The 13,420-nt window shown below is 40.9% G+C and overlaps 1 protein-coding gene across 1 annotated transcript in view; it reads right to left on the reverse strand.

Annotated features, from left to right (window-relative positions):
- Positions 1–546: 546 nt before the first annotated feature.
- LOC140236687 (dihydropyrimidine dehydrogenase [NADP(+)]-like) overlaps positions 547–13,420 on the reverse strand; it is a 36,833-nt gene continuing 23,959 nt past the window's right edge. The window contains exons 8-16 of the mRNA XM_072316606.1: positions 13,047–13,257; positions 11,596–11,780; positions 9,683–9,898; positions 8,630–8,863; positions 7,556–7,760; positions 6,627–6,889; positions 4,441–4,617; positions 3,191–3,337; positions 547–1,211 (exon numbers count right to left, since the gene is read on the reverse strand). Of these exons, the coding sequence (XP_072172707.1) occupies positions 897–1,211; positions 3,191–3,337; positions 4,441–4,617; positions 6,627–6,889; positions 7,556–7,760; positions 8,630–8,863; positions 9,683–9,898; positions 11,596–11,780; positions 13,047–13,257 (1,953 nt within the window). The 3' untranslated portion in view covers positions 547–896. The remainder of the gene's footprint in view (positions 1,212–3,190; positions 3,338–4,440; positions 4,618–6,626; positions 6,890–7,555; positions 7,761–8,629; positions 8,864–9,682; positions 9,899–11,595; positions 11,781–13,046; positions 13,258–13,420) is intronic.

The raw sequence follows: 13,420 nt of genomic DNA on the forward strand, positions 1-13,420 counted from the left end.
TAAAAACCTAAATGTCCGTCCATGATAATACTAGTACTTAAGTACTCAGTACATAATTTCATTCATATCAATATTTTCTGTCATGTCATTTTTTGATAATTCATGTATGCTGATAATACATAATTTTCTATTGACATTGCATTGAGGCTACCTTCAAACTCACATTTAATTCATGATCAGACAGTCCCCTGTCTCAATATTTTTTTCAAAATATTTCTAGAAGTGTGCAGCAATAACAGGTACTGCATTTTCACCTGGCTTCGTATTAAGAGTCTTTGTATCAAGACACTGGGGTTAATATGGCACTCCCTCAAAAACCTATTTCTTGGAATTGGTAAGCAATTATATGTCTTTATTATTATTATCATCATCATCACCATCACCATCATCATCATTATCATCATCATCATCACCATCACCATCATCACGATCATCACGATCATCACGATCATCACCATCATCACCATCATCACCATCATCACCATCATCACCATCATCAAAATCATCATCATTATTATTATCATTATTATTACTAATAATCTTCCAACATTCCTGGCACACATCCTGCTCCTTTTTTACACTTATACAAACATCCTGAAACAAAAATCAAAGCAATCTTGTTTTGGGGAGCACAAGAATGTTCCCTCCTGGTGTCATTTACATCATGTAAAAAAGCCAATCATGCAAAGACGGACGAACAAAATAATTTATGATTCATGTAGACTCATAATGCAGCATCTCCTTTTAACAGAAATGTCTCATCATTTTTTGGTCCAAATTATTTTCGACTTGCGCATGCCGCCACAGCAAAAATCTGTTGGCATTTGTATGGAATTATAAAGCATAAGTGAAGGCCTGATAGATGCGACTGTTGATCTGTGGATAGATCCCTTGGTCTAGGTACTAGCACTGCTGATTGCTAGGGGGATGCCCCTGTAGGGGATGTAGGGGCCGTCCCTCTCCACCATCTTGATACAATCGATGATCGGGCAGACGCTCACGCAGAGCGTGCAGCCCGTGCAGTCAGACGTGACGTGCGGCAGGTGGGTCTTGGGGTCAAAGGTGATGGCCTGGTAGCCGCTGTCGTTACAGGTCATGTAGCACTTGCCGCAGTTGATGCACATCTCTTCGTCGATGAGCGCCACCACTTGTTCCTTGTGGGTCAGCTGGCCATAGGTGCCAATTTTATCCAGGGCTTGGCCAATAACATCCTGTAAAGAAAAAAAAAAGAAGGTACAGCTTGTCAGTGGTGGGGCCTTCATTCTTTCACAAAAGTTACAATTTAGACTTAAAAGACAACACAAGACATTTTCTTTTTCTTTTGTTTGTTTTTTTTCAACTTCTGTAATCCTAGCTCTGTGCGTAACTTAATATACTGTAAGTGTTTCTGCTGTGTCCTGTACTTTGTAAGATCAATACATAATCAAAGTACTTGATTCACTCATACAGCTAGTAAGGGATATCTAATTATATCTTACAATGATTTCTTTTTGGGGCATTTTTCTTCATGATTGTTCCTTATTTAACACCTCCTATGCCATCTTTACCTCACAGGGTGTGTTGAGTTATAGTTTGGAGAGCTAATTAATCAAATCGGGCATGGCAAATTACAAGGTTATGGGGCTGTCACACTACAGCTGAAATTAGCGTGTAGCACATTTACCTGTTTGCTTGTTTTCTAAAATTTATGAGTACACTCTTTTAAGTTGTCATTATTTTGTGGCATGTTTGACACATGCTGTACATGCTAGCAGTTCATTGCGGTTTGCAGAGGTACACTGGGACCTCCAAACTTTGAACATGTCAAAAATTTTGAGGGGGGCAAAATACTGATCAATGCACAATGTGTACGCTGATCTCTTGCTGTGCAAATGTTTTTACATGCTAGCAGTTCATTGCGGTTTGCAGAGGTACACTGGGACCTCCAAACTTTGAACATGTCCAAAATTTTGAGGGGGGCAAAATACTGATCAATGCACAATGTGTACGCTGATCTCTTGCTGTGCAAATGTTTTGCAGGTTTCTTCTTCAGAATTATAAGACACAAGTTATATGATAAGCAATCAATCATTCTTCATACATCGGGCATTCGTTTACTTTGGCCAGACTTTGTTCAGAAAAATACATTTTGGCAAAAGAATATGTGCAATTTTGAGCCTATCTGGTCTTTGTCAACTTTGGAGGACAAAAAATCTGTGTAGTGGGCATACTACGTTTGCTCTGGCGCTATAGCGTGGCAGGTTTGTTTAGCTCTGTTTCAGAACATTCAATCAGAGATGAGTCATACCCTTTACAAAGGAGTACATACTTTGTGGACCGATTCAACTGGGTCAATGACATGACAGCACTGTGTCTCCATGTGTCCAAAAGGAAGGTTAAAGTGACTTAATACAAACTACAAGGATCAGGTAATCTCTATCTGTGGACAAGCAGTACTCTCCAGACATCTATGGGTGCGTTTGAGCACTCTAAAGCGAACCAAAGCGAAATGAACCAAAGCGTACCGTACCGAACTGTGCCAGATTTGAAGCGTTTGAGCGCTCTGTTGAGAAAGCGTACCTCACGAGTTATTTTTAGAAAGGTCACGCATTTTTGTAGCAAGAATGTCATCCATCTGCCGCTTGAACTACTTACAGCTGTCCCGAACAAAGAGAATGATGTCTTTGCATTGTGACGTATGCGCATAATACACGCATGCTTACAGCGAACTTTGGGTATGCTTTTGGTACACTTTTGGAGCACATCGGGAAGTGGTCCACTTTTGGCTCGTTACCGTACGGTAAGGTACACTTTAGGAGCGTTCGAGTGCTCCTCTGGCGCGGGTACGGTACAGTACAATTCGCTTAGGAGAGCGCTCGAACGCACCCTTAGTCTATTGACAAACAAAAGCACTCCAGCATGCATGCAAATCGGATAACAAAGCAGTGAAAGAGTTAACAAACAGTTCCCCAAACTTCGTGGCTGCTGTAAAATCATAAATATTTGCGGCATGATATATTCACGAATTGGACCCGACAGCCTTTTTCGTGGCATAAAATTTTTGCAAATTGTCACTGGCATTCAATGCATAGTGTAGACAAGAACTTTCGCGTGAGTTTTAATTTTGCGTACCTTGGCTCCTTATGAAAAAAATCTCATGCATGCAAAAATGTCTGGTTTAACAGTAGCATGCACCCATATGGAGACTTACCTTGATAGTGGGCACCGGCTTTTTGGGCACCCTGGCAGGCCTCTGGGGACCCGGCTGCTGGTCCTCTCCGGTCAGGTCAAGGGTGCGTTTGTGAGCCGCAACCAGCTTTAGTCTCTCCTCCTGGTACGGTCCAAACGATGGTAGATGCTGGGGGTGTTGGAATTGAAGATAACGGCAACCATTACTTTCTAATTCATTGCCTCATGGACATCACACAATAGACCTGTTCAGCTTACAGTACCTTATCCCTCCTTTTGATTACTGCATATGTCACGTAATTCTTTTGGTGACCTATGCAACCAGGAATACTTAGTATGGGAAAACATTTCAGAAAGATGCCTGTAGTCAATGTATCTGTGTGAAAACTTGGCATACCTATACAGCTGGTGATGTTTCAGCCACAGCAGCAATACTGTATACCCTGAAATTTTAACAGTTGTTATATATTTGTAAATGTGGGGGATAAGCTCTGGATCCTAAAAACAACAATGTGCAAAAAATATATGACAAAAACGAAAACAATATCGCTCCACAGGGATTGCCCAAGACCAGCACACTAAATATCAAGTGACTACTGGTAGTATGGCCCAGATGCCATAAGCATAAGAATAGTGGTTCCTGGCATAATCTAGATGCTAGCAGAACAAGCTAGCTCATTTCAAGCAATGCTTTAACAAAACTGTTTGTTTGAGAAGTCACACATTCTTCTGAACATTTGTGTTACATTTTTGATTTTTTTTTTTTCACTTATCATTATGACAAGACAACAAATTGCATAGTTAACAATTCAAGATAATGTCCGATCAACTGCCATTTGGGAAAATATCTGTACGTGATAGGTGACCCGCCACGACAATAGGATGAGAAAGTCGCTGACGGCTTGACGAGTTTGAAGTCAGATCATCAAAATTGGTCAAGACCATTGAATTTCTGTTTTTGGCATATTTTTATAGGTATAATGTTTCATCTATCATCTGCTGAAATCACAATTACGTTGGAAGGAAATCTTCCAAAGGCAGTTTCCTCAAAACGCTGATTTCCTAGACTACTCAACATGCTTTCATAAAATCAATCATATCTCCACAACTGAGTACTTTTATGAGTCGTGTTATATATGAAGTTAAAGCGGAAGAGTAAGGGAATGATATCATGTCCTTTTCATAAAATTGACTACCCCCAACTTTTGTATCCTTAGTAGCGGGTCACATATATATCAGTGTGTGTACTGTATCCCTCCCAGCCCTATTTACCTTGCCAATGACATCGGCCACTCTGACTGGCTTCCCTTTTTGGTGTCTGACCGTTGGTGGGCTCTGACCATCCCAGTCGGCCAGTTCGTCAAGGCTCTGTAGGTAGAGCAGGGCCTGGAGGCCGGTCACGTAGTCCTCAATCAGCGTGAAGTCCTGGTTCTGAACAGCACTGCAGACCTGCGGTTGGGGTGAAACACAAAATACGGTCAAAACTGTCTTCATACAATCAGTGGCTATCAGTCTACAGCTATCTCACATTCCTGGCTACTACTGCACACTAAATAAGTCTCGAGTGGTAAAAATTTCACTTCACATAGTGGCTACAAAATGTGGGTTCAACCCTATCTTAAAAGGAAATTCTAGACCAAAGTTAGTCTGATAAGGAAGAGTAAAATGGAATTAACAAACTAATGAAAACTTGATCAAAATTGGATAAAGATGATTAAGGGAGGTAATGAAACATTGTAAAGGTTCTCTTAATTTCCACAAAACTGTTCATGAACAGTCTATATGAATATGCAAATAAGTAAGTAGATGAGTTGACAATTTGCCATAAAAGTTGTTAAATAAATCTTGAAATTCAAGTTTTCTTTGATTCAAATGCAATTATGCCAGTCTAAAATCCTGCATATCTGACGGATCAATATTTTGAATTTATTCACCCAGGAATAACATTATAGTTAACAATGTTAACGCAGGAAAAATAAAGAGTCTTTTGTTCTCAATCAATGGATAATTTTGAGGTGATGACAGCATTACCTCACACATATGGATTTTTCAAATCAACTGTTCGAGAAATTTTTGCAAAGATTAGTGAAACTTCGCAATTCTCTTCAACTTAACAACCCTAGTTTTTATCCGATTTTAATGACTGTTGTGGTTATAGAATTGCACTCTTTCTTTTCAGACTAACTTTAAACTGGCCCTGAAGTCCCCCTTTAAGCCACACATGACTGCACTGGTCATTTGTCTATAGAGGCCACCTTTTTGGTTCCTCCTACACCCTTTATGTGCCTGTTCATATTTTAGCCAGTGCCAAAGTCCTATTCTTCACTACCAAATACCACAAGGTATCTCCAGCAAACAGTTAAGTACAGAAGGAATCGGATGGTGGGGGTTACTTGCATAATGGAATCATTGGTACATGCCATCACAATCTGCCTGAATAAATCTTTTCTGAGTCAGGGACTTTGGACAGTGAGTACAGCAATGTGTGGTATTTTGTGCCAACTTGCACACGAAGCAAGTAACGGGTTAATAATTGGCACAGGCAGTGGCTGCATGCCAGTGGCGGGGGAAAACAAGCATGTGGAACTCCGCCCTTGGCTTGTAAACACCGATGTGGGACCCCATGGAGATGTGAGTAAACAAGAAGTCTGGCACGTAAAGAGGTTAAGTGGTCATTACAGAGATATTCAACTCGAATCTGGGGCAGCATGTGAACAAATATGGTATTAAAAAGTTTAGTGGGACATTAGGTCACACTCTCAAAACTGGAGCAGCAAATTCAGCACTTTTGAAAAGTGTAACCTCCAACTAGAATAATACTACTGATAATCTTATTCATTGATGTAATAACAATGATAGTGAAAATATTATAATGACAATAATAACAAAAACTGTCCAGCACTGATCAGGCTCTTAAATGGTATGTGCAAATCCTCTTACAATACATCCTATTGTCACTCTACACAAAAATGATTCTTCACCAGCAATACAAGATATCTTTTGTTTACAGAGAGGTTGAAATCTGCAGTGCCCAATTTACTTCACAGAGAAATCCATTTCTTCTCTTCGTAACAAAAATTCAGCTCTCCTTCTTTCTCTCAGAGAAAACGTGGCAATGTGCCACCCTTGTCATGTCCCAAAGTGGACTCATGAAATAACTAAATATCACTTTAATTGAAACCTCATAATCAAATGACCTAAACATCATGTCAGATGTGCCTATTGGAGGAGTTATCTTAACGGCTTGATGACTTGACAACCTGATAACGTAATGTCTCCTGCAACCTATTAGCAGGGAAAAAAATGCTCTTAAAAAATGTGTGGCACGTGCTCAGTGCTCTGCATAGTCCTGCATTGCAAATGATGTATAGTATGTATGTTGCCTTGGGACATCTTAAGTCAAACAGTTTGGTTTATCATGAAGTTAAAACATTTCAGGACGACTAGATGCTCCTTGCCTGTACTGCACTTGCGCCTGCATACAAGAACTGCAGGGCTGCCTCTGCCGAGTCAATGCCCCCCGTCGCCAAGATGGGAAAGCCTGGAAGGTTGTTAGCGATGGCGGAGACTGCCCTCAGCGCGATGGGGCGGATGGCATTACCCGACACGCCCCCATAGGTGGTACGCCTCTCCTTGCCCACTGCAGGCCAGGCACTGGAGCTGGCCTTCAGTCCCATCAGACCAGAAACGGTGTTGGTGGCTGTGACACCATCAGCATTACCTTTTGAGTTGAGAAGTTGCAAAGCCAAAAATATTAATCAAGGCTCATACCACAGCCACATTTACAGAACAAATTGTATCTCGGTGTTTTTCCCCCGAGTAACTCTCGAACATAAACTACAGACAAAGGAATATTTCACCAGCAAAATTTTGAGCTTGACTGTACTATTGTGAAAGTAATATTGTGTGAATATTTTTGAGATACAAAAATCTTGTACTAGAATACTCTCATGCAATGTCATAAAGAATAACAGTTCCCTATCACTGGCACAGTGGAAAAATCCTTTATTGCATGGAAGTGTCTGCTTATACAGCAGTGCCCACTTGAATCATTTACTATGTAATAAGATCTCATTATTAGTGTCAGTCAAACTGTTTAAATGACTGTAAAAATCTCCAACACAGAGCTGAAGGGAGAGGGAAAGATGAAGTAAGCATGTCAGTTTGTATGTTTTTGGAATGAAATAATGCCTCACAACAGTAATTGGTCTTTTCCATTGTTTGCACAGATCTATGATACCTGTTGCTTGTAAACAACTTGTGGTCTATCATCTTGAATATTGTAATCATAAAAGAAGCTGAAAGCATTTCATATCCTTCCTCCTACTTCTACCATAAACAAACCAAAAACAACAACAACAACAAGACATCATTCATCCGTCGGTACCATTCTTGGCAGCCCTGGCGATGTCCACGATGTTGGTCACGTTTGGCGTCAGCTTGGCGAAGAAGGGGATCTTGACGGCCTCCCTCACCCAGCGACAGATGTTGAGCACCAAGTCGGGGTCCTGTCCACAGGCTAGACCCATTCCCTTCTCTCCCATCCCGTGGGGGCAGGACAGGTTCAGCTCCAGTGCGTCTGCTCCTGCTTTCTAGGTGGCAAACAGATGGTGGAATGTCGTCAGTTGCCTCCCATCGAAAATGAAAAGTTCTCCATAATCCATGATATTTCCCCTAGTGATTGATAAATTGCCCTTCATCAAGGACAATCAGTTGCAATAAAAACAACTCGATGCAAGACTTAATGATTTTGAAAAAAAAAATTCAAATTCATGAAATTCTTAGGTCGAGATGTTTTCATTGCAACTGATTGACAAATTGCCCTACATTGATGTAAATACGCACATAATTGATCAGTGTTTTGGTAGTAGCCATGATAAAAAATCATGGGCATACATACTCGAGCGGGATTTGAACCCACGACCTCCTGATCACCGGACAGGCGTCATCTCCACTAGACCACCGAGCTACTGCCCGATAGGATGTGTTGGTTCTAATCCTTATATGTGTAGCATGCAGCGGGTAGTGGGTAATTATTCAAATTCATGAAATTCTTCTGTCGAGATCATGCAGCGGGTACTGGGTAATTATTCAAATTAATGAAATTCTTCTGTCGAGATGTTTTCATTGCAACTGATTGACAAATTGCCCTACATTGATGTAAATAAGCACAAAATTGATCAGTGTTTTGGTAGTAGCCATGATAAAAAATCATGGGCGTACATACTCGAGCAGGATTTGAACCCACGACCTCCTGATCTCCAGACAGGAGTCATCATGTCGTCAAACATTCTGGTGCTTGAATTCATCATTGTAAAACTATCTTACCATAATTCATAAATCTACTACTATGAAAATTTTGATGATCTGTCTGTTCCATCTCACATACATCAAGCAAGCACAACTGAACAAAAAAAAAAAAAAAAAAATGTAGAGTTCCTTTAGTCTTGGGGTCACTGACCTCTGACATCTTGGCCAGTTCCATCCAGTCTTCCTTGTTAAAGCCACACATGATGCTGGCTATCACCACTTTCTCTGGGAAATCCCTCTTGAGCTCGCCGATGATCTGGCACCAGTAGGCCGCCGTCTTCTCGCTGATCAGCTCGATGTTGAGGAAGGAACCCTGGCCGGGCCCGTAAATGTTGCCCGACGTCGTGCCGCGCACGATGCGTGGCGATACATTGGTGATAAAGTCCTGAATATGAAGAACACATGTAACATCAATTATGAAGACAATGAATACAATGTTATGTTTTGCTGTTTTTACTTTATTTTTCTCTCTCTTTTTAACACAAAATCTCTCTATCTTTTAAACACAAAAATAGTAGGGAGCATGTTGGGAGATACATATGCAGAAGAGATCTGTATAAACCATTCATGCTGATGAAGTTGCAAGTGCATAAGCTGGAGAACATCTGCAAAAGCAGGTAATTCAAGAAAAGTGTGACATATTGAAAACATTTACTAATATGAATAAAAACAAAATTTACAAATCTTCCAACATCTCGCACCCTACCTTCATTCGCTTCTAGAGCCTTACGAAAAACTTACCTACATCAATGCGTCTGTTGAGAATGAGAAGGGCGTTAAGTTGTCTCGAACACTATGGCCCGAATTCACGAAGGTGGTACAAACAAAACCATGGTCTAAACCATGGACAAAAACCATGGAGCGCCAAGTGTCAAACAGAATATTTCGTTACGAAATTGGTCATTTCGTCGACAAAATGACTGTTTTGTTAACGAAATTATCATTTCGTGGACGAAATGTTCATTTAGTTACAAAATGTTGCCATTTCTTTACAAAATAATCATTTCATCGACGAAATGATTGATTTCGTAGCGAAATAGCGCATGCAACACTTGGCATTCCATGGTTTTTGTCCATGGTTTAAACCATGGTTTCATTTGTACCACCTTCGTGAATTCGGGCCTATGGGTTTAGTGACAACTTAACGCCCTTATCATTCTCAACCGACGAATGCGAATGACACGAACTCGATCATCCCCCTTACCTTGTCCAGTGAATACGTCTTGGTGACACAGAATCCCCAGCCTGCCTCAAAGGCTCGCCTGATCATCGGTGCTGAGGTCGTGGGTGGGGCACTGGCCAGGCCATAGGGATTGGGGAAATTGATGCCACAGATGTCAACGCTGGTGTCCACTAGGTCGATAGGGGTGAAGAACTTTGGCAGGGCAGGTGTGTTGGATACTGGTATGCCATGCTCTGACTGGAATTCAAACAGGATGGGAGAAATTGTGCCTTGGTTTTTGTGTGGCAGTATCATACCTCATTTTGCTCAAAGTTTCCACAACGCTACATAAAATGTGCAACATTCCCCCCCCCCCCCCCCCCCCCCCCCCCCCATGATGGTGTCAACTTTAAGTCACTACTACTGCGGGAAAAGACCAGCAGGCATTTGGTGTCTGATTTAGCATACTTGTTGACTCATAAAGAAAGGAAGCAATCCATAAAATGTGCAACACCCCTGTTCCCGAAAACATGGCGTCTACTTTAAATGGCTGCTGCTGCGGGAAAAGACCAGTAGGCATTTGGTGTCTGATTTAGCGTACTTGTTGTTTCATAAAGGAAGGAAGCAATCACTTGAGATTTTGGCAGCAGGATAGCAACTATCCACATTATCCCTTGGCAAAACAAACTGTCACTCTTTAAGACAAAATATGATTTTGAACTTGTAGGTTTGCTTACTTAACTAATTCTGATTCTGTGGTTTTCCTTCAGCTCATTTAAGGCTAGTCCTGAGCACTCTCAGGCAGGTTTCTGTGGGAAATGTGCGTTACTGATATAGCAAAGTCAGCTGTCTTCAATGGCTAACCCTAACCAGGCTGGGCTTTTTAGACTGTTCTGTGGCTGGGGGAGGGTTGATTCAACCCCCCCCCCCCCCCCTGAAAATTGGCACATACATCACTTGTCGTGTAATCTACCAAGCTATAAAAGAAAAAAATTGAATATTTCATTTTTCATATTTTGAATTTTTGATTCAAACCCCGCCCCCTTCTAGGGTTAACCCTAAAAAGACTGGGCTATTTTGGTAGCTCGAAAGACTGGGGGGGGGGGGGGCCTAAAGGGCCCCCCCTTAAGATCTCGGCCGTGGATCGCGCAATCGCCGCGAAAATTTGCACAATGGTAGTGTGCGATGTAATCTACAAGATCGTATATTCAAATTTTACAAAATAGTCTTCTTTTATTTTATTTTGATTAATTATGCTAATTTATGCGAGAAATCAGACTCTTTGATCTAAATCAGTAAATAAAGCTCCAAAAGTGCTCATTTTTGGTCTAAATATTCTTAGTGGCATTCTTAGCAAATGTACTTGAAAAAAAATTCGGTATCAAAATTAATTTCTTATCTATTTTATTGTTTTATGAATTTCTTATGTATTTCTTTGTTTTTTCGACCTTTTGTTTTTGTTGTTTTTTTTAACAAAATTTGTGGCAGACACTTTTTGAACCATAATACTGCTAAAACAAATTAATTTTAGCCATTGAGAGTAAAAATAAGCATATTTATATGAGCCATGTGAAAAAACTCAATTTGCATTGACTTTATACACAAAATCACATTTTTGAGCCATTTTCAGCCTCACGTGCATGTACAAAAAGTTATGTAACTTCAGAACCGTACCCCCGGGCGTCACAAATTTGGTGTCAAAATGTGCGGGAAACTCAAAAGAAAAAAGTCATAGAGCATCGCGGCGAGAGCATTGCGCGTTGCAGAGTAATCGTGCGAAATGTCGAGGGGGGGGGGGGCCTTTTAGGCCCCCCCCCCCAGTCTTTTTAGGGTTAAAGCCACATACCAGACAAGGAGGGATCCTGATTTCAGCCTGAAAGGAAACTAGCAGCTTTTGTGGTTCAAGAAATCCTTGACTGAAGCAACAGCCTTTCCCTATTGAGAAGTACACCCACCTGGAGATATTTGTGTATGAACCACGCAGCTGTCTTGCCATCATTGACAGATTCCACGGTTGTCTGGGCAACGCCGCCCAGATCTCCGCCGCAGAAAACCCACGGTTCACTCGTCTGCATAGTTTCCCCGGAGACCTCTGGCAGTCCCCAGGAATTGAACTTGATGGGGGAGAGGGCCTCCTTCACTATAATTGAAAACAAACAAACACAATGAAAACACCATCAATAACACCCCACAAGCAATCAACATCCACTGAAAAAGTCACATATTTTCTGCTTGTTTTCATGGTGAAACTGATAACAAATGTACATGTCAAACACTTATAACAGGGCTCGAAACTAACCTTTTTTGTCTGGTGGCCCGTTCCATCCACTAAAATCTCTACATTTGAAATTCTAGTGGCCTGAAATAAAAGCAAAAGTAGCAATTCATTTTGAATCTTAGTTGCCCAATCGGGCCACCAAAACATAAGTTTGGTGGCCCGACACCAATTTTTAGTGGCCCCAGGTCACCAGGCCACTACTAATGTCAAGCCCTGATTACAGTTGCACAGGGGAAGGCTTGGAAGAGATAGTCTGAGAATTCCAATAAGCAGGTTGTCCTGATCTTCTCTTCACCAGACAAATGTGGCTTACAAAGAGTCAACAGACAGATATTTACAGATATAGATCCAGGTAGGTAGATAGATAAACAGATGCATGCAAACATATGAAGAGTTTGTTTGCAAAAACCGATAAGTCCATATTTGTCAAATGGAGATATTTGCGATTAAAGGTCAAGAAAAATAAAGAGAATAATAAGAATTTTTTTTGCTTCTTTTGACCATAACTTCAAAAATATACCTTTATATATAGTGACCAATATATCATTTAAAAGGTATTATTTTGTACTTTATGACAGAGACCGTACTTCAAAATCTTCAAAAATGGACTTATCGGTTTTTGCAAACAAACTCTTCATATATTTACAAAAAGAGAGACGAACTGAAAGATGACTACACTGCCCTACTTTGGCAAAAGGAAGCAAGTGACAAAGGTGACATTTCTCGTAAAAGAGCAAAATGTGTCTGTCATTTACACTGACGTCAATGGACTATCATGATGTCTTATCTAACATATCTCTTAGTAGGATGAATGTTTCTGCATGAAATTTGGCCTGGAAGAAGATATCATCATGTGAATTATGAAAGCATCAAAAACTCAAATTTGGATGGTATGTTACTTGCTTCCTTTTGCCAAAGTAGGGCAGTACAGAGGAAGAGGAAATACACTGACAGCATTTTATTCCTGAAAAGAAGTTTGTTTGTTTGTTTTTTCTTTTTCCCCAACAGAACTGCAACATCACATGGACTGCAGAGCATCGCATGTTTACACCAACTGTACGCAGGGTGAGTGCTATTTTTGAAGTCTTCTCCCAGTGAGGAGCACAAGCATTATTCTGATGAACGAACCATTTTCATTCAGCAAGGTGGAGCCAAAGGCTGAGATGATGAAGTCTGCCCTCAGGCGAATGGTCTGCTCCTTATCCTCGATCCAATTCCCATCGTCATCCTGCTCGGTGCGATACAGCTCCAAGCCACCGATGCGGCCCCCTTTCCAAATCACTTCGTGCGGGGAAAGGAAGGGCATGAACTCGCACCTCTCTTCCCTTGCAACCTCCATCTGGTGTGAAATGGGTTAATGGGAGAAAAAAAGAAGAAGAAAAAATAGAATGTTATTCTTATTCTCCAGGTATGCCCCCAACAAGTCTCTTATAGACCTACACAGGATAGCTTGACAAAATTCTCTCTTTCTTTGGCATAGAATTTTTAAAACAAACACTTTG

Source organism: Diadema setosum, chromosome 13, assembly GCF_964275005.1.
Source record: "Diadema setosum chromosome 13, eeDiaSeto1, whole genome shotgun sequence".
Taxonomy (NCBI): domain Eukaryota; kingdom Metazoa; phylum Echinodermata; class Echinoidea; order Diadematoida; family Diadematidae; genus Diadema; species Diadema setosum.